This window comes from Lemur catta, chromosome 6 (assembly GCF_020740605.2).
Source record: "Lemur catta isolate mLemCat1 chromosome 6, mLemCat1.pri, whole genome shotgun sequence".
Taxonomy (NCBI): domain Eukaryota; kingdom Metazoa; phylum Chordata; class Mammalia; order Primates; family Lemuridae; genus Lemur; species Lemur catta.
This window is the reverse complement of record NC_059133.1, coordinates 55,881,030-55,895,511: the sequence shown is the minus strand read 5'-3', so window position 1 is coordinate 55,895,511 and position 14,482 is coordinate 55,881,030. Positions and strand designations below refer to the sequence as shown.

At 48.5% G+C, this 14,482-nt stretch overlaps 1 protein-coding gene across 2 annotated transcripts; it reads right to left on the bottom strand.

Annotated features, from left to right (window-relative positions):
- Window positions 1-268: 268 nt before the first annotated feature.
- KRT72 (keratin 72) lies at window positions 269-14,387 on the bottom strand. Of its 2 annotated transcripts, XM_045553938.1 has the most exons (9): window positions 13,878-14,307; window positions 12,139-12,353; window positions 7,080-7,140; window positions 6,595-6,690; window positions 5,630-5,794; window positions 4,951-5,076; window positions 2,327-2,547; window positions 1,657-1,691; window positions 269-841 (listed from the first exon to the last, which is right to left on the bottom strand). In XM_045553938.1, the coding sequence occupies exons 1-9, from the start codon at window positions 14,298-14,300 to the stop codon at window positions 651-653; spliced, it is 1,533 nt and encodes a 510-aa protein (XP_045409894.1). In that variant the 5' UTR covers window positions 14,301-14,307; the 3' UTR covers window positions 269-650. The 2 variants fall into 2 exon arrangements, with proteins under 2 accessions (XP_045409894.1, XP_045409895.1); XM_045553939.1 differs by lacking the exon at window positions 4,951-5,076 and having other exon boundaries at window positions 13,878-14,387.
- Window positions 14,388-14,482: the final 95 nt, after the last annotated feature.

The following is a 14,482-nucleotide window of genomic DNA, read 5'->3' as shown; positions in this document are numbered from 1 at the left end:
TAACAGGGTAATGATGTCTCGCAGGGCCATTGTGCAGAACAGGGGACACGGGGCATGTGAAGCACTGAGCCTGCCGGGCAGCAGCCTCAGGAATAAATCTCAGCCATTTACCAGGATCGGCTGTCACCGAGTGCCCGCCTGGCTAGAACCAGACGGATCCTCAAGAGGCCAGGCACGTAGCGGGAAGCCAGAGTCAGACCAAGGAAAGTTAAGGCAGTGCAGATGTTGACATCTGGGCAACAGATTCCACACTGAGAACCAAATGGCGTTGATCATTTATTGCAGGAGAAGCAGAGAACTGGACACAATTCCAATGAGAGGGCAAAGAGAGTCCCTTCTCAGTGAAGGCCTGGGAAAGGCATGGGGGCAGAGGGGCTTGCAGCTGGCAGTGGGGAACATCCGGGGTTGGGGGAGGGGTGGTGTGACCTCTGTATCTGGGGCAGTGACCCACGGCCAAAAACGAAGCCACTGAGAGAGCCCATGACTGGACTCCCCACGTCAGAGTGTCACCCAGAGAGGACAAGAAGAGGAGGAGATGGGATTGTGGTCATGGACAAAGCAGGTCCTGACTTGGCAAGGGGCCCCAGGGAGGAGAGGGAGGAGGTGGATGGGTTCTGAGGCTTCTGCTCGTATCGCCGACTGCCAGTCCGTCATCTGGGGGCCTTTTTGGTGGCACAGCTGCTGCCCGAGGTTTTGGCCAGGGGATCCTTGAACTCGCTGCCACAGCTACCTTTGGTCTTGGTGTCCGCTACAGCAGGTTTGTAGCTGTAGCCGCCTGCGGCCCCAAAGCCCATGCTGAAGCCGGCGCCTCCTGCCCCAGCGCTGGTGCTGCTGATGACGGCTGGAAAGGGCGAGAGAAGCCCCAGCCCCCGTCAGCTGTGCCCCACGTCAGAGGCCCCCCTGGGGCAGCCGGGGCCACTCCCTCAGCTCTCTCCCCTCCGGTGGCTTCATGTTGAGACAGATTCTCGCTGTTGTGCTTGTAGTTTACTAAGAGATGTTTATCAGCGCTAATGATATGTGGCTTCATCTTTCATGCATTAGCCCCATGCATTTGATCTTTCCCTATCAGTCTGTGTCAGCCTATTACATATGTCAGACTTGATGTTCTCAGCAGACAGGGCTGTATCAGAGAAGTTCCCCACGGGCAGGACCCAATGAAGAAAGGCCCTTCACAGAGGCTGGTGCTCCTGCTATGGAGGAAAGGGGCCGCCAGAGCCCCCCCACCCCCGCCTCAGCAACACCGCACCTCCCGAACGCTCTCCAGCTTTTAAACCCGGAGGAAGTGCGCTCAGCTATCTCTTTCCACCATTCAGCCCTTTAGGCGCCCCCAATCCCTCTTACTGCAATATAGGGCCTTTATTTTGGTCAGACCGCAATAGGAAAATGATGTTACCATTAAGCATCCTTCCTATGTTGTGTTGTACACCGATGGGTACCATTTGATCTTTCTGTAAGTTGTACTTTGGTATTTCATGATATTATTATTCTCCATCCACTGCTTCCCCGTGGTTACCAAAGCCAGCTCCCTCTTTGGGCCCTTAAGTCTCCCCTGAACCCTGTCTGTGATTCTGATTTCTCTTTTGTGTCATGGAATTAGAGGAATTTAGACTTCTGGTAAGGTCACCAAGGGCAGAACTGAGATCTGAAGGTACTTACAGATGCTCACGGAATTTGGATATTCACCAGACATCCTGGAGAGGGAAAAGAAAGCAGGTAAATTCTCCATAAACAATCACCCCACCTGTCCAGGGAGTCACCTCTGTGAATAAGCCCCTCCTCTCAGAACGCGTCCCCAACCTTGTCCCAGTCTGCTTTCTTCCCATACATGCCAGGGGGACCTGAGATGGAAAAATCTGCCGCAAGGAGTCAGCTCTCCAACAAAGAGGATTCGGGACGGTCTGTAATGTGGGATAATTATGCCTCCCACACCTCTAGTTATGCCATTGGCCTTAGACAAGTAAGAAGAATGAGCTCACATCCTCACTGAACTCCAGGCTTTGCCAGAGCGACCTTGAACTTGGATGACTCCTGCAGGCCATCTTGCCCCTTCCCCATCCACCCATGAGAATGCACCGTGAAGGGTCAGGGGATGCCCTGTCTCTCAAACGTTGCTGACGTTAATACTTCCTTTCCCACAGCCTCTTTGGGATTTTTATAACTTGGTCCTTCTTGCCGTGTAACATCAGCCGTCCTAAGCACGTGGAAAGCCCATTTGCTGTATGGTTTTACTTCAGTAGGATCTAAACAGGACCAAACTTCTTGCCTTTGGGCTTCCTACCAAAGCAGAGAGAAAACTGCCCCAGACAACAGGGATCTGGTCCCCCACCTGCACTCCTCGCCCTCCAGCAGCTTGCGGTAGGTGGCGATCTCGATGTCCAGGGCCAGCTTCAGGCTCAGGAGCTCCTGGTACTCGCGCAGCATCCGCGCCAGCTCCTCCTTGGCCTGCTGCAGGGCGGCCTCCAGCTCGTCCAGCTTGGCCCGGGCGTCCTTGAGGGCGCAGTCCCCCTGCTGCTCGGCATCGGCGATGGCTGTCTCCAGGTTGGTGCACTGAAGGGCAAACAGATTCAGCGCTTTGAGTCAGAGCCCAGTTCTGAGATCCTGCTCAGACAACCTCCCCTCATCGGGTCCTGGCTGACAGCAAATGCCTCCAGTCCTCCTGGCTCATCCAACTTTCGCCACCACTAGAGGTGACTCTGTCCTTTCCCTGACTCCAGGCCCAGTTCACCTGGCTCATGCCTCAGCATCTGAAGGTGGAAAGTCTCCACCTGGGAGGGAGGAGGGAACAGGCGCTAAGAAGGTGGGCTGCCTGGGCACATGGCCCCTGCCCTCTCCCTCCTGCTCTGCAACACTAGCTGTAGGACTCTAGTGCCAACCCTGGAAAAAGTTTCTGGGAAGCTAGACTCAATTCAGCTCTGCAACGTACAGGTTGTCTTAGGAGATCTTGTAAACCATGAAAAAAAAATGAGGGCTAACAAAGTTCCAATTAATAAAATGTCCGATAAACCTGCCACACTTAGGTCCTAAAATCCCACAGAGAAGCGTGCTAAAAGGCAACAGGTGTAAGAGATACTTTCCCAGAGCTAACAGGTGTTACCAGCCACAAGCACTTGCTGTCAGGGGAGAGGTGTGCCTTGCTGGAGGAAGCTGCCGTGGGCCGTGGGCCTGCGAGCATGCGCAAGCTCTTGAGCCTTTTAGTCTGGGTGTGTGTTCTGGCCCCGCAGCTGAGGTTTTGGTGGGATCTCAGCACCAGGCTTCTCTTTCTGGGGTCCCCCTTTCTGTGGAGTTAAGTTTGCTTCACATCAAGGAAAGCAGCTGACCCTGAAGCCCAATGGAATTCTAGGATGTTGTCCAGCTGGCGCCACCCTCGCGGGCCCCCAGCAGTGCCCACACCCACGGCGTTTGGGGTAAGTGGCTCACATCCCCAAGGACATGACTAGGACCTCGAGGAGATGCCTAGAACCCTTTCTGGCCACAGAAAAACCACGTCCCATCCTCGGGACTGTTTGGTCTAAACATTCCGGGGAGTGACAATAAACTCTGTTATCTGAATTCAGTGGAACTGTCTTCTATTCTTTTTCACTGGCCAAGATCCCCCCAGGGTGATCCTTAGGGCATCAAAAGCTTGAGTCTTTGGCATTGGCATGAGTTGAGAGGACATGAAATCCTTTGAAACAAATATCACACAGACGCTGGGGATACCAAACACCAAGAGACTCTGCATGTGAAACTGTGGGCACCTTCTTTGGCAGAAGAGGCCAGAGGGTGGGAAAGCACCTTGGCTGAGGGCCCTCAACAGGAGCCACGATGGGGACCGAGCGTCACAAGGACCCCACCTTCCCCAGAGAGGACATCTTCCCCGCCCGCTGAAGCACGGGCATCCTGATCACAAAAAGTCACTTTCTGGTAATAACCTCACCCAACCATAAACATGTGGCATTTTATCAGTAAAAAGCTGAAATCGAATGCTGAGGGCGCTTCAAACACTATGTGTTTTTCTTGTATTTGTACAGATCTTGATTTAACAAAATGCCTTCAGTTCTTATTTAATGCTGGTCTTTCTTCTTCCCACTGCCATGAGCCTACTGCACAGAGGAGGGGTGTGTGTGTGTGCGCGTGAGTGTGTGTACACTCGTGCAGGGTGTACAGAGGTGCAGGGGAGGATGAGGAGATGGGGCAACTTGACCTGCCTGGGAGCTGAGAGCCTTAACTCCTTGCACTGCCTCCACAAACTTTGGGAAACTCATGGGTTTGCTTGCTTCAGAACCATAGGTGTAGTTGCACAGGCGTGACCTCCCAGAGAGAGGGACCTCGGTGAAGTGCCTTTCCCATAGCACAACCTCCGGGGGAAGGCCCGACAAGAGTGCAGGGTGGAGTTCAGGACGGGAGGCTGTTCCTTCTCCACTGTGTTCCAAAATGCACTGTGGGATTCTCTCTCCTCGAACAAGGGATCACCATGCGAAAACTGCCAATGGCTCCCTTTACCTTCTGCCTCAGGTCTAAACCCCACTGCTGGGCCACGAGTAATCCACTGATCCCTATCCAGTGGCGTTCTCTGCTCCCTGCCACCCTATCCCATGGCAGGCCTTCTACTCCAGGGGGTAACCCTGTCTGCACATGTGCAGTGCACATCCCTACTTCTACCCACTGCTTCTGCTGGCTCCTATACCTGGACCTCCCCTCTCCTTGTTGGCTCCCAGCCCAGTGAATCCCACCCCCTGGGAAAAGCTTCCCTGGGTCCTCACTCACCTGTCTCCCCTCTGGACTCCAATAGCACTCACTGAGCGTGCTGCAGTGTGCAGACTGCTTCACCCTCCACGTGTGCTCACACTATTCTCTCCTGATGAATTATAAACACCCTACGGAGGGGTGTCCTGCCCTTTTTCCGTATTTGGTCTTGTCCAGACTGGTGCTCAGGAGGCCTTGTTAGCTAATTCATCCCATGGAACCCACCTGCTTCTTCACACTCTCTATCTCTGAGCGGATTCTTTGGATCAGCCGGTTGAGCTCAGAGATCTCAGCCTTGGTGAGCTTAAGGTCATCCCCATGCCGGCCTGCTGTGACCTGCAGCTCCTGGATCTGAGGATGGGTGACAAGAGAAGAGGAGCACAGGACAGTTGAGAATCCACCTGCTTAAGAGTACTTAGAACAGACAGGGTGACCACATGCCATTCTCAGTGTTCACATAGTGCAGGCACCAGCGAAGGAGGACGGGAGGCGAGAGAGGGAGGAGGGAGGGGACAGGGAGGGGCCTTGGTGGAGTTATAAATTTCCTGTCCTCATTTTGCCAAAGTTAGAAACACGAAGATTACCCACAAAAACTGTCAGAATCCTATCAGGGTTGTGGCTAGTGTGGCCTCAGCTACCAGCCAAGGACTGTGGCAGGGTAAGGGCTAAGCCCCACATATGTCCCCAACATATGCCAAGACTGTGGCTGATCTCCCTGCACCACAGGAGGCATTCCCACAAGGCCCACCTCCGAGACAAAGGAGGTCTCTGCTGAGTCCAAATACACACACGTGCACACACAAGCACACAGGGACACATGCATGCAGGATGAGGGACACATGCATGCATGATGTGGGACGCCAGCTGTGGTCACTGGGCCTCAGCACACCTGGCCCCAGCTCACCTTGGTCTGGTACAGTGCCTCGGCCTCGGCCTTGCTCTTCAGGGCGATGTCCTCATACTGGGCGCGGACCTCGGCAATGATGCTGTCCAGGTCCAGGTCCCGGTTGTTGTCCATGGACAGGATGACAGATGTGTCGCTGATGTGGGACTGGATCTGAGCGATCTCCTGGGGGACAGTTGGAGGAGGGGAGCCAGTTAGGGGGTCCCCATGAGGAACCACTTCTCCTGATCCTCCCTGGGAAAATTCCTCACTGCCCTGCTGCCCCTCCCTGGCATTTGAACTGTGCCTCAGCGTCAGTGTCTGCCAGACATGTGAATGAGCACCCTGGGCTCCCAGCCCCGAATGGTGAGACTCCCCCCCCGCCCCATCCACCGTGCACTCAGGACGGCTCCTACCTGCTTCTATTAAATACAGTCTGGTCCTCAAAACCAGCAATGGCCACCCTCCCCCCAGGATCAAGTCTGAACTCTCTATAGGGCACACGGAAGCCTCTAGGGTGTCACCAACCACCTCCCCCTCCTCTGTGGAAGGCTTCTGTCCCCTTCCATGCCCCTAGTGCTTCAGCACGGCACAGGCTCCTGGATCTTCACTTTTCTGCCCTTCTCAGCACCCCTGAAATCTTCCTCCTCCTCCTCCTCCTCCTCCTCGTCTTTTTCCAGGAACCTTTCCTGATAGCCCTGGCAGAATCCACCATTCCCTCCTCTGCTCTCCCAAAGCTCAGCTCCATGGTGTTCTTCCTGCCAGGCTGTGAAATCCTGGAAGACAGGAATCGTTTCTTCTCCTTCATGGTCTCCTCAAAGCCTGGCTCACTGAGCAGCACCCAGCAGTGCCTCAGCGGATGCCAGCTGCCGTGGGCTGAAAACCTTCTCCCTCCCAAACCCTGGTCCATACATCCATCCAGGCCAACGGCCAAAGCCACTTGCAAGAGGAGCAGACCTCACAAGAGAGGTCAGTGAAGCCCTTACCCCTTCATAGAGGCACTTGAAGAATTTAATCTCGTCTGTCAAAGAGTCCACCTTGGCCTGGAGCTCAACCTTGTTCATGTAGGCAGCATCCACATCCTGGGAACACATGACGGTCAGGCTGCCCCAAGAGGAGCCAGCTGCTTCACCTCCCTTCCTGCCACAGGGAGCCCCAGATGCCCAGCTCTCTCCACTCTCCTCACCCCACGCATGCTTCGTGGGGGCTCCGTCCCTGAGAGCAAACCAGCTGACATGCCACGCAATGGCCACACAGGAAGTGCCTGGATTTTAAGCTGGCAAATTCTGGGAGCAGCGTGCATCCCAGGCAAGGCGCTTGCAAGGAGGAGCTGGGAAGTTAGAGCCCCCATCCCCCCTTCCCAAGGGACTGAGCGACCCACAAGGTCCCTTCCCTCATCCTGCAAACATCACTGTGCCAGGCAGTCGGGAGCCCTCTAGGCTTCTTCCAGCCCCTCCTGCACCCCTCTCACCTTCTTGAGCACCACGAACTCATTCTCAGCAGCTGTGCGTCTGTTAATCTCCACGTCATACCTGCATGGGGCAAGACATTGGGGTAATTCAGTTCCATAAACGCTCACTGAGCAGTTAGTGGTCACCTCTGTGTCAAGAGCTGCAAGGTCTGGAATGCATGTACCCCTGGGGCACATATAACCTTTCTAAATGGGATGTGGGCAAGGACAGGTTTAAAGAAATCAATTCTCCAGCTCCTTAGTTCCTGTGCAGTCTGCCCTAAAATGTACCTGCCTGAGAAAGCACCTGTGGTCAAGATGTCATCCAGATTCTACTGTCCCACCTCCCTGTCACAGCCCCTCCCATGTCTTAGCAGAAAGGCACCCCGCTCTGCCACATGGCTTCTTAATATGGTACAAAGGTTCAGGGTGCAAAAACCTCCCAGGCACCAAACAAAGCACTATTCTCATCTTCAAACTATACATTACACCTGTTTCTTATACATATTTCCGCTCCAGATGAAGCAAGGTTTAAGAAACAGAGGTTTGGATGAGACTGGGATGTACTTAATGCATATATATTATAGACTGGGGAGATGAGACTATTGATCCTTTTATTTAAAGAGCTCACCTCTTCTATCCCTTACTATTGTCAAAAAATGTATTACAAAACATTTGTGAAGCAAACAAAATAGTGCATTGGTAAGAAATAGTTAATGCTAAATGGATAAGCAAAACATGGTAAATATATATACAAACAATGGAAGATTATTCAGACTTAAAAAGGAAGGAAATTCTGCAATATGATGCAACATGGATGAACCTTGAGAACATTATGCTAAGTGAAGTAAGCCAGTCACAAAAAGACAAATGTTGTGTGATTCCACTTACACAAGGTACTTAGAGTAGTCAACTTCATAGAGGCAGAAAGTAGAATGCTGGCTGTGGGGGGTGGGGGGGGAATGGGGAGTTAGTGTTTAATGGGTGTAGAGTTTCAGTGTCCCAGGATGAAGAGAGCTATGGAGGTGGATAGTGGTGATGGTTGTACAATATTATGAATGTATTTAATACCACTGAGCTGTACACTTAAAAAATGGTGAAGATGGTAAATTTTGTTATGTGTATTTTACTATAAAAAATGGAAAACAATAAATAATCAATGCTAGAAAATAGCTTTTTTTCTATGTACTTAAACATAAGCAATTCTTTTTCACTCTTTATTCATCCCTAAGGTGTGTACCTGGCAGCTCCCTCCCCACGAGAAGGCCTTGCTGGGTGGCTGAAGCACAGCAGCACAGGTTAGCGAAATGAGTTGGTAAAATGTGAACAGAAAGACTGTTCCAAGACTGCCAGATTGTTCTGATTACACTGGATAAAACACACAGAACACAGTTCGTATGATCGATCTCAGATTCCGTGTGTTATTGAAAAGAATTGAAACCTTTTTATTAAATTCCATCATGAAATAGTTACTGCTATTATAGTCAATCTTTATCTCATATTATCTTATAAAATATTTAATAATGTCTACCTTCTCTTAATAAAAATAAAAGCATATGCTAGTTGCCAGACCCATTAGTTTTTAGTATTTTATATTTTTCTATTTCCTAAAATACATAGGAAATGCTTGATCAAAAGAGCTATCAAAATCCATGACATTAGTTACTAATAATTTTATATTATTTACCTCTAGAGATCAAACTCTAGAGTTCAATATACATACACACATTTACAAAGAAAAACAATGCTATAATAGTACTATTGACTTTATGAATAACTTATAATTTTAAAAATACATTACAGTGAATAAAAGTCAAACTATGAGAAAGTGCATATTGATTTATCTTGTTTTATAACATAGATGTATTAGTTATATTAAATCTATATCATTTTAATCTTGAATTCTTTTAGTAACAGACTGTACAATATATATTCCTTAGTTTATTGCTGAGTGGAATTTATGATAGACCCCAAAGTACATATTTATACTTTTATTCGAACTTAGAAATGGAGTCAGAATTTGTCTAACAAAAAGCAACTCATTTCTCCGGTTTGATCATGAAAACTGGTTTGTCCAGTGAAGCTAGATGGTAGATATTTTCTATAAATCGAATGAGCTAAATCTGCAGCTCCAAAGTTTCAAAACTGTATATGTGTGTCTACACATATATAAAAACATGGAATAGAATCACATTATTTTTTAAAAATAAAAAATTAGTAAATGTGTACTGAATACTAACAGTGCTTTTATGTTCCCAGTTCTTTCTGATCTGTTGGATTAAACATGGTGCCCCTAAGGGACAGAGTAAGTTGTATCCTAAGTGGTCACTTGATCAGTCTTGGTAAAACATTCTTGAAAAATTTTCCAGAAATTGGGAAGGTAAATGACTTTATTGGCCAGGAAACAAATCCTTTTTATAAGTCAGATGGTTTTTAATTTTGCTTTCAAAAAAAGAAAGAAGGACCTGAGTCGTCAGCTGACAGATTATTAAAAATGATCTTTAATGATAAGTTACTATGTGATTTTGACATGTGATTCACCTACAGAAATATATGTTCAGGGTGGGGTACTTTCTAGGAAGTTGGGGTAAGCAAATGAATAAAACAAACAAATATCCCTGCCTTTATGGAGCAGAGAGAGACAAACAATGAACACAACAAATAAATCAATTATACAGTATGTCAGAAAATAACAGATGCTATGGAAAAAAGAAAAAAACAGAAAAACTGGGCAGGCATTCAGAAAACTGAACAACACCACCCTTGCAAAACTCCTTCCATTAAAATCTATTTATATGAGTAAATTTTCCCAGCACTTACCTAAGAATAAGAAAAAACATAGCCCTAGAATATTATCTCATTCTAACAAGAATCCATATTCATACATGGATAACTAAGCCAGTTGGAAAAAAATCTGCCACATTCAACGTATTAAGAAATGCATTTCCAAAATTATTTTGTATTTTTTATGTTTAATACTTACTTAACAAAATTAGTAACACATTTTTTTGTTTGGGTAACTCAACCCAGAATGAATCTTTAACACTCAAAAACTTATGATCTCAAGACATAATCTAAAATTTCAAGATACATGCATATTTTGTGATAGCTTGGGTGATCAGTCAAAGACTTAGAGGCGTAAAAAATATATTACATTGGAATCAAATTATGTGGGGAAAGTGGCATGAAAATTTTAGTTCAAATGGGAAAAAGGATCAAGGTAAAATTTGCAATTTTTAAAGCAGAGCTTGTTCATTAACTTTTTAGGTGAAAGATGATGGATACTAACCTACCATGGCACCTATATGCAACTGAATACATTTAAATGAGTAATATAGCTCTTATAACTTTAAATGGCAATATACACAATATGCTTGAAATCACCTCCTTTGCAACTACTTAAATTTATGATAAAACTTTTCAGACATTAATTTTTTTAATTGTGAGAAGTTTTAAAAATTACTTTAGAGAATCTATGAGAAAAACTTCAAGATATATAATGATGCTTAAAATACACTGTCTTCTAGAAACTCACCGTTTAACAGGAAGGCAAATGTACTGAAAATTCTAACTTAAGGATGATCAAATTATGATTAAATTAAATTAAAGTAATGATTCAAATTTATGACACAACATAAGAGAGGTACAAGAAAAGCCACAGAAGGACCCACAGGTAGAAGAGATGGTTGATAAAAATGATATTTTAAAATAATCATAATAAATGTAGCTAATATTTATTTTACTCCTTACTGCATGCTAAACATTGCGCTAACTCTTCACATACATTATTTCATTTAATCTCTACAACAGTTCTATGAGATAGGTTCTATTATTATCCCAATTTTATAAATGAGGCAAAAGACATTGAAATACTTGGCCAAAGTCATAATGCTAGTTATTAGTGAAGCTAGGATTCAAATCTAAGACTTAGACATCAGGGATACGATGCCTTACCTTTATGCAGCCCTTTGACTCTTCTAAGAGCTGTTAATACATTACTATATGGCATTATCCCTTCAATAGTTCTTTTTGGTAGCAAGGCAGGTATCGGTATTTGATTTTTGTAAATATTAAAGCTGAAGTTCACAGAGGATCAAGAGATTCACCTATGGTTGCTCAACTAGTGAGTGATGATTCCAGAGCACTGAGCCCTTCCACTCTGCATGCCTGTGCCCTGGACTTCTGGACTGTGCCTGGCAGCCCCTGTTCTTTCCAGACCCTACTCACTCCACTTGGGCTCCAATTACCATGTTACTTCCACTGGATCTCAGTTCACATTGTATTCTTTTCCACTTATTGGCAACTATCTGAAAGTGTTCTTTAAGCCTGTCCCCAAAATCTGTGTGCTCTCTGAGGTCAGGGACCGTGTCTCCTCCTCCCTGGGGATCCCCACGTGGGGCTCAGGTAAGGGTTCTGCTTTGCAGAGACTTCAGAATAGGAATGGACAGGCAGGTTGAATGTGGAGTAAGAGAGAGAACTCAGGTCTCACCAACTCCACCCTTCAATTGTGGAAGAAGTCATCTATCCCTAGAAATCCTGGCAGCTGGAAGCAAACTTCCAACATATCTACTCACGCAGAGCCCAGATTTATTACTCTTTCATATTTGGCTGAACTTGGAGGAAGACACAATCTCTGTTTCCAAACACATTCTCAATTATTCTCTTTAAAGGTAGGATTCAGCAGCACAGATATGCTTCAACATGCAATAAGTTTTAAAAATTCATTTTTGCTTGGCTTTAAAATTTGTCCTGGGATTAGCTGGGTGTCTGATATTTTGGGAACTTCCATGGAAAATCTCACTCAGGAGGAACTATAAAATCATTGGGTTGTCTACCTGGTTTTGAGACACTTCTCTTTCCCCCATTCCTCCATTTTTAGTGCTAGAAATTGAGCACACATTTCCTAGGCAATTCGAAGCATTCTATTCTCTTCCTAAGTCCCATTCTGTCCAGATGCCCAGCCCTCCCCCGTGGGAAAGGAGTTAGCAATGGTATCAGCAAAGGCAAAAATGCTGGCTCCAAATCAGAACCTCCTCTGTGATCAGACCCTCCAGGGGCATATTCTCTGCTTCCTGCTCACCTCTTCTTGTAGTCCTCCACCAAATCCTGCATGTTCCTCAGCTCAGAGTCCAGCCTCACCCTGTCCCCAGACAGTGTCTCCAGCTGCTTGCGCAGGTTGCTAATGTAGCCCTCGTAAATGGGCTCCAGGTTGTTTCTGCAGTTGTTCAGGTCCAGCTGCTGCAGGAGGTTCCACTTGGTCTCCAGCACCTGGTTTTGCTGCTCCAGGAACCGCACCTGGAAACCAAAAGGTGGTCATGGCCCAGAGTCCTCATGCTGTTTCCTTTCAAAAGTCAGGAGAGGGCCCCAGAAATAAGAAGCAGCCGTCCTGGGGGATGGGGGCAGGACAGAGCAAGGCTCATCAGAGGATGGATGCAGCCAGGGGGACATGCTCACCTGGATCTCCAAGACAAGAACTAAGATCCAGTCTAAAAGAAATGAGGAAGTGGGCTTAAGTGGGTATCATCTGCCTCTGTCTCCATGAGTTTCATGGGACTGCGGCAGCTTCCTTGCTATAAATGCTAGTGTTTTCTGAGTAAAGGAAAATGGGAAGCACGGGAGAAACAGTGCCTGGGGAATGACATCGGAAAGTCGTGCTGGTTAGGTTAGGATGTTCTTTCTGTTACACAGCCTAAATCATTCTTGGAGTGTTTGTTTCTTTGTTGCTCAAAGCAGGTTGTCACCTCTTCACAGTCTGACCAAAGGTTTGACATTTTTGGACGAACTAATTTCAGACCATCTGCTACCCACCAGCATTCCTCTTCTCACCCCTCCTAGCTTGCGGGACAGAAGGAAACAGGCTAGGGAACAAGAGACTTAGCGGGAGGAAGAGAATGCCCCCGTCCTCTGGAACACGGGCTGTGTTTCTTCCACTCGTGCCTGCTCCCCTCCAGCAACCTCACTTCCTCTTCCCTAGCATGGTGGTGAGTCACACTGTCCACCATCAACTGTCCTATCAACATGGGCACATCCTAGCCTCCCTATTCTTAGATTCCTTACCTGCAAGGCAGAGTCATAGCAGAATCATGGGCTGTGTATTGGTAAGTGAGAATCAGTTGGACAGCACCAAGTGTTGAGAGATGTCTTCATAATGTCAACTACTGTTATTAATACATCCCCTTGTCACTCATGGTCTAGACCTGTGCCCAGGTGGAGACAAGAGAAGTCCATGTCTTGTCTCCTCCCCATTCCTTGGGGTCACTGCCTCAGAATCTCCAGAGACATCTTCCCTGTTATCCCAATTTCTGGACACCCCCCAAGCACACATGGAACTTGACACGTCCTCTTTCCAAACCTCCCCTCAGCCTCACCCTTCAATTTTCTCATCTGCCTGGTTTCCACACGTATCCACTTCCTACCTCCCAAGTCCTTCCCCATTCACCGACCACCCGGTCCTGTGACATTCCCTGGCCTGTGTTCCTCTAGCGCCCTGTTCTGATGGCGTGTCTCCATCTCCTTGTCTGATATGGGGAGCCCTCAAAGGGCGCATTCCACGGGTCTCCTGCCCCGAGACGTCCCCTCGCTCCCACTCTTGTCTCACAAGGAAGGAATGAAGCTCCCGTTTTCGGAAGGGTGTGCCAGGCAGTGTTCTAAGCACTTTACAAATATCCCAATTAATCCTCGTCACAACCCACTGGGGTGAGAACCATGACTGAGGTTACAGATGGGGAAAGGGAGGCTCACAGCTGGCCCGTGGCGCAGCCAGGTGCCACTGCGCACGCTGGCCGCCAACGCAGGGACAGGCAGATGCTGGGGACCCACCTTGTCGATGAAGGAGGCGAATTTGTTGTTCAGAGCCTTGATCTGCTCCCGCTCCTGGGCGCGCACCTTCTGGATCTCGGGGTCCAGCTCCACGTTGAGGGGGGCCAGGAGGCTCTTGTTGACGGTGACCTGAGGGATGCCCCCGGGCGGGCACACCGACGGACAGGCCGGCCCCAGCCCAGCGCTGCCGAAGACGGTGCCCACGAAGCCGCCCAAGCGGCCGCCGCCCCGCCCCGCCGCAGCGCTGAGCGCCAGGCGCCGGCCGCCCCCCAGGCAGAAGACGCTCTTGCTGCCGAAGGCCGAGCCCTTGACCCCGGCCCTGAAGGAGGCGGAGCTGCCGCTGAGGCGGCCCGAGAGGATGGCGGAGCAGCCGCTGAAGCCCAGGCGCTCCCCGCCGGGGTAGTGGCCCAACTGGCGGCTCATGGCTGGCGCAGGCGACGACGGGCGCTGGCGGTGCGGGGGGCTGGAGAGGGACGCAGACGGCTGTGCACCCTCCGCCCTGCTCGCCCCTTAAATAGGCTGGGCGCTGGGCTGCAGTCAGCATAATTTGCATGTCAGGAACACCTTTTAGATCACTTGGGGCCTCTTGGGTTCATTCGGGAAAT

Coding starts and splice junctions, on each gene's coding strand:
- KRT72 (XM_045553938.1), bottom strand. CDS start 14,300: ATGAGCCGCCAGTTGGGCCACTACCCCGGCGGGGAGCGCCTGGGCTTC. Junction 6,691..7,079: donor AGTTCGTGGTGCTCAAGAAG/GTGAGAGGGGTG, acceptor ATGTGTTCCCAG/GATGTGGATGCTGCCTACAT. Junction 5,795..6,594: donor TCAAGTGCCTCTATGAAGGG/GTAAGGGCTTCA, acceptor ACTGTCCCCCAG/GAGATCGCTCAGATCCAGTC.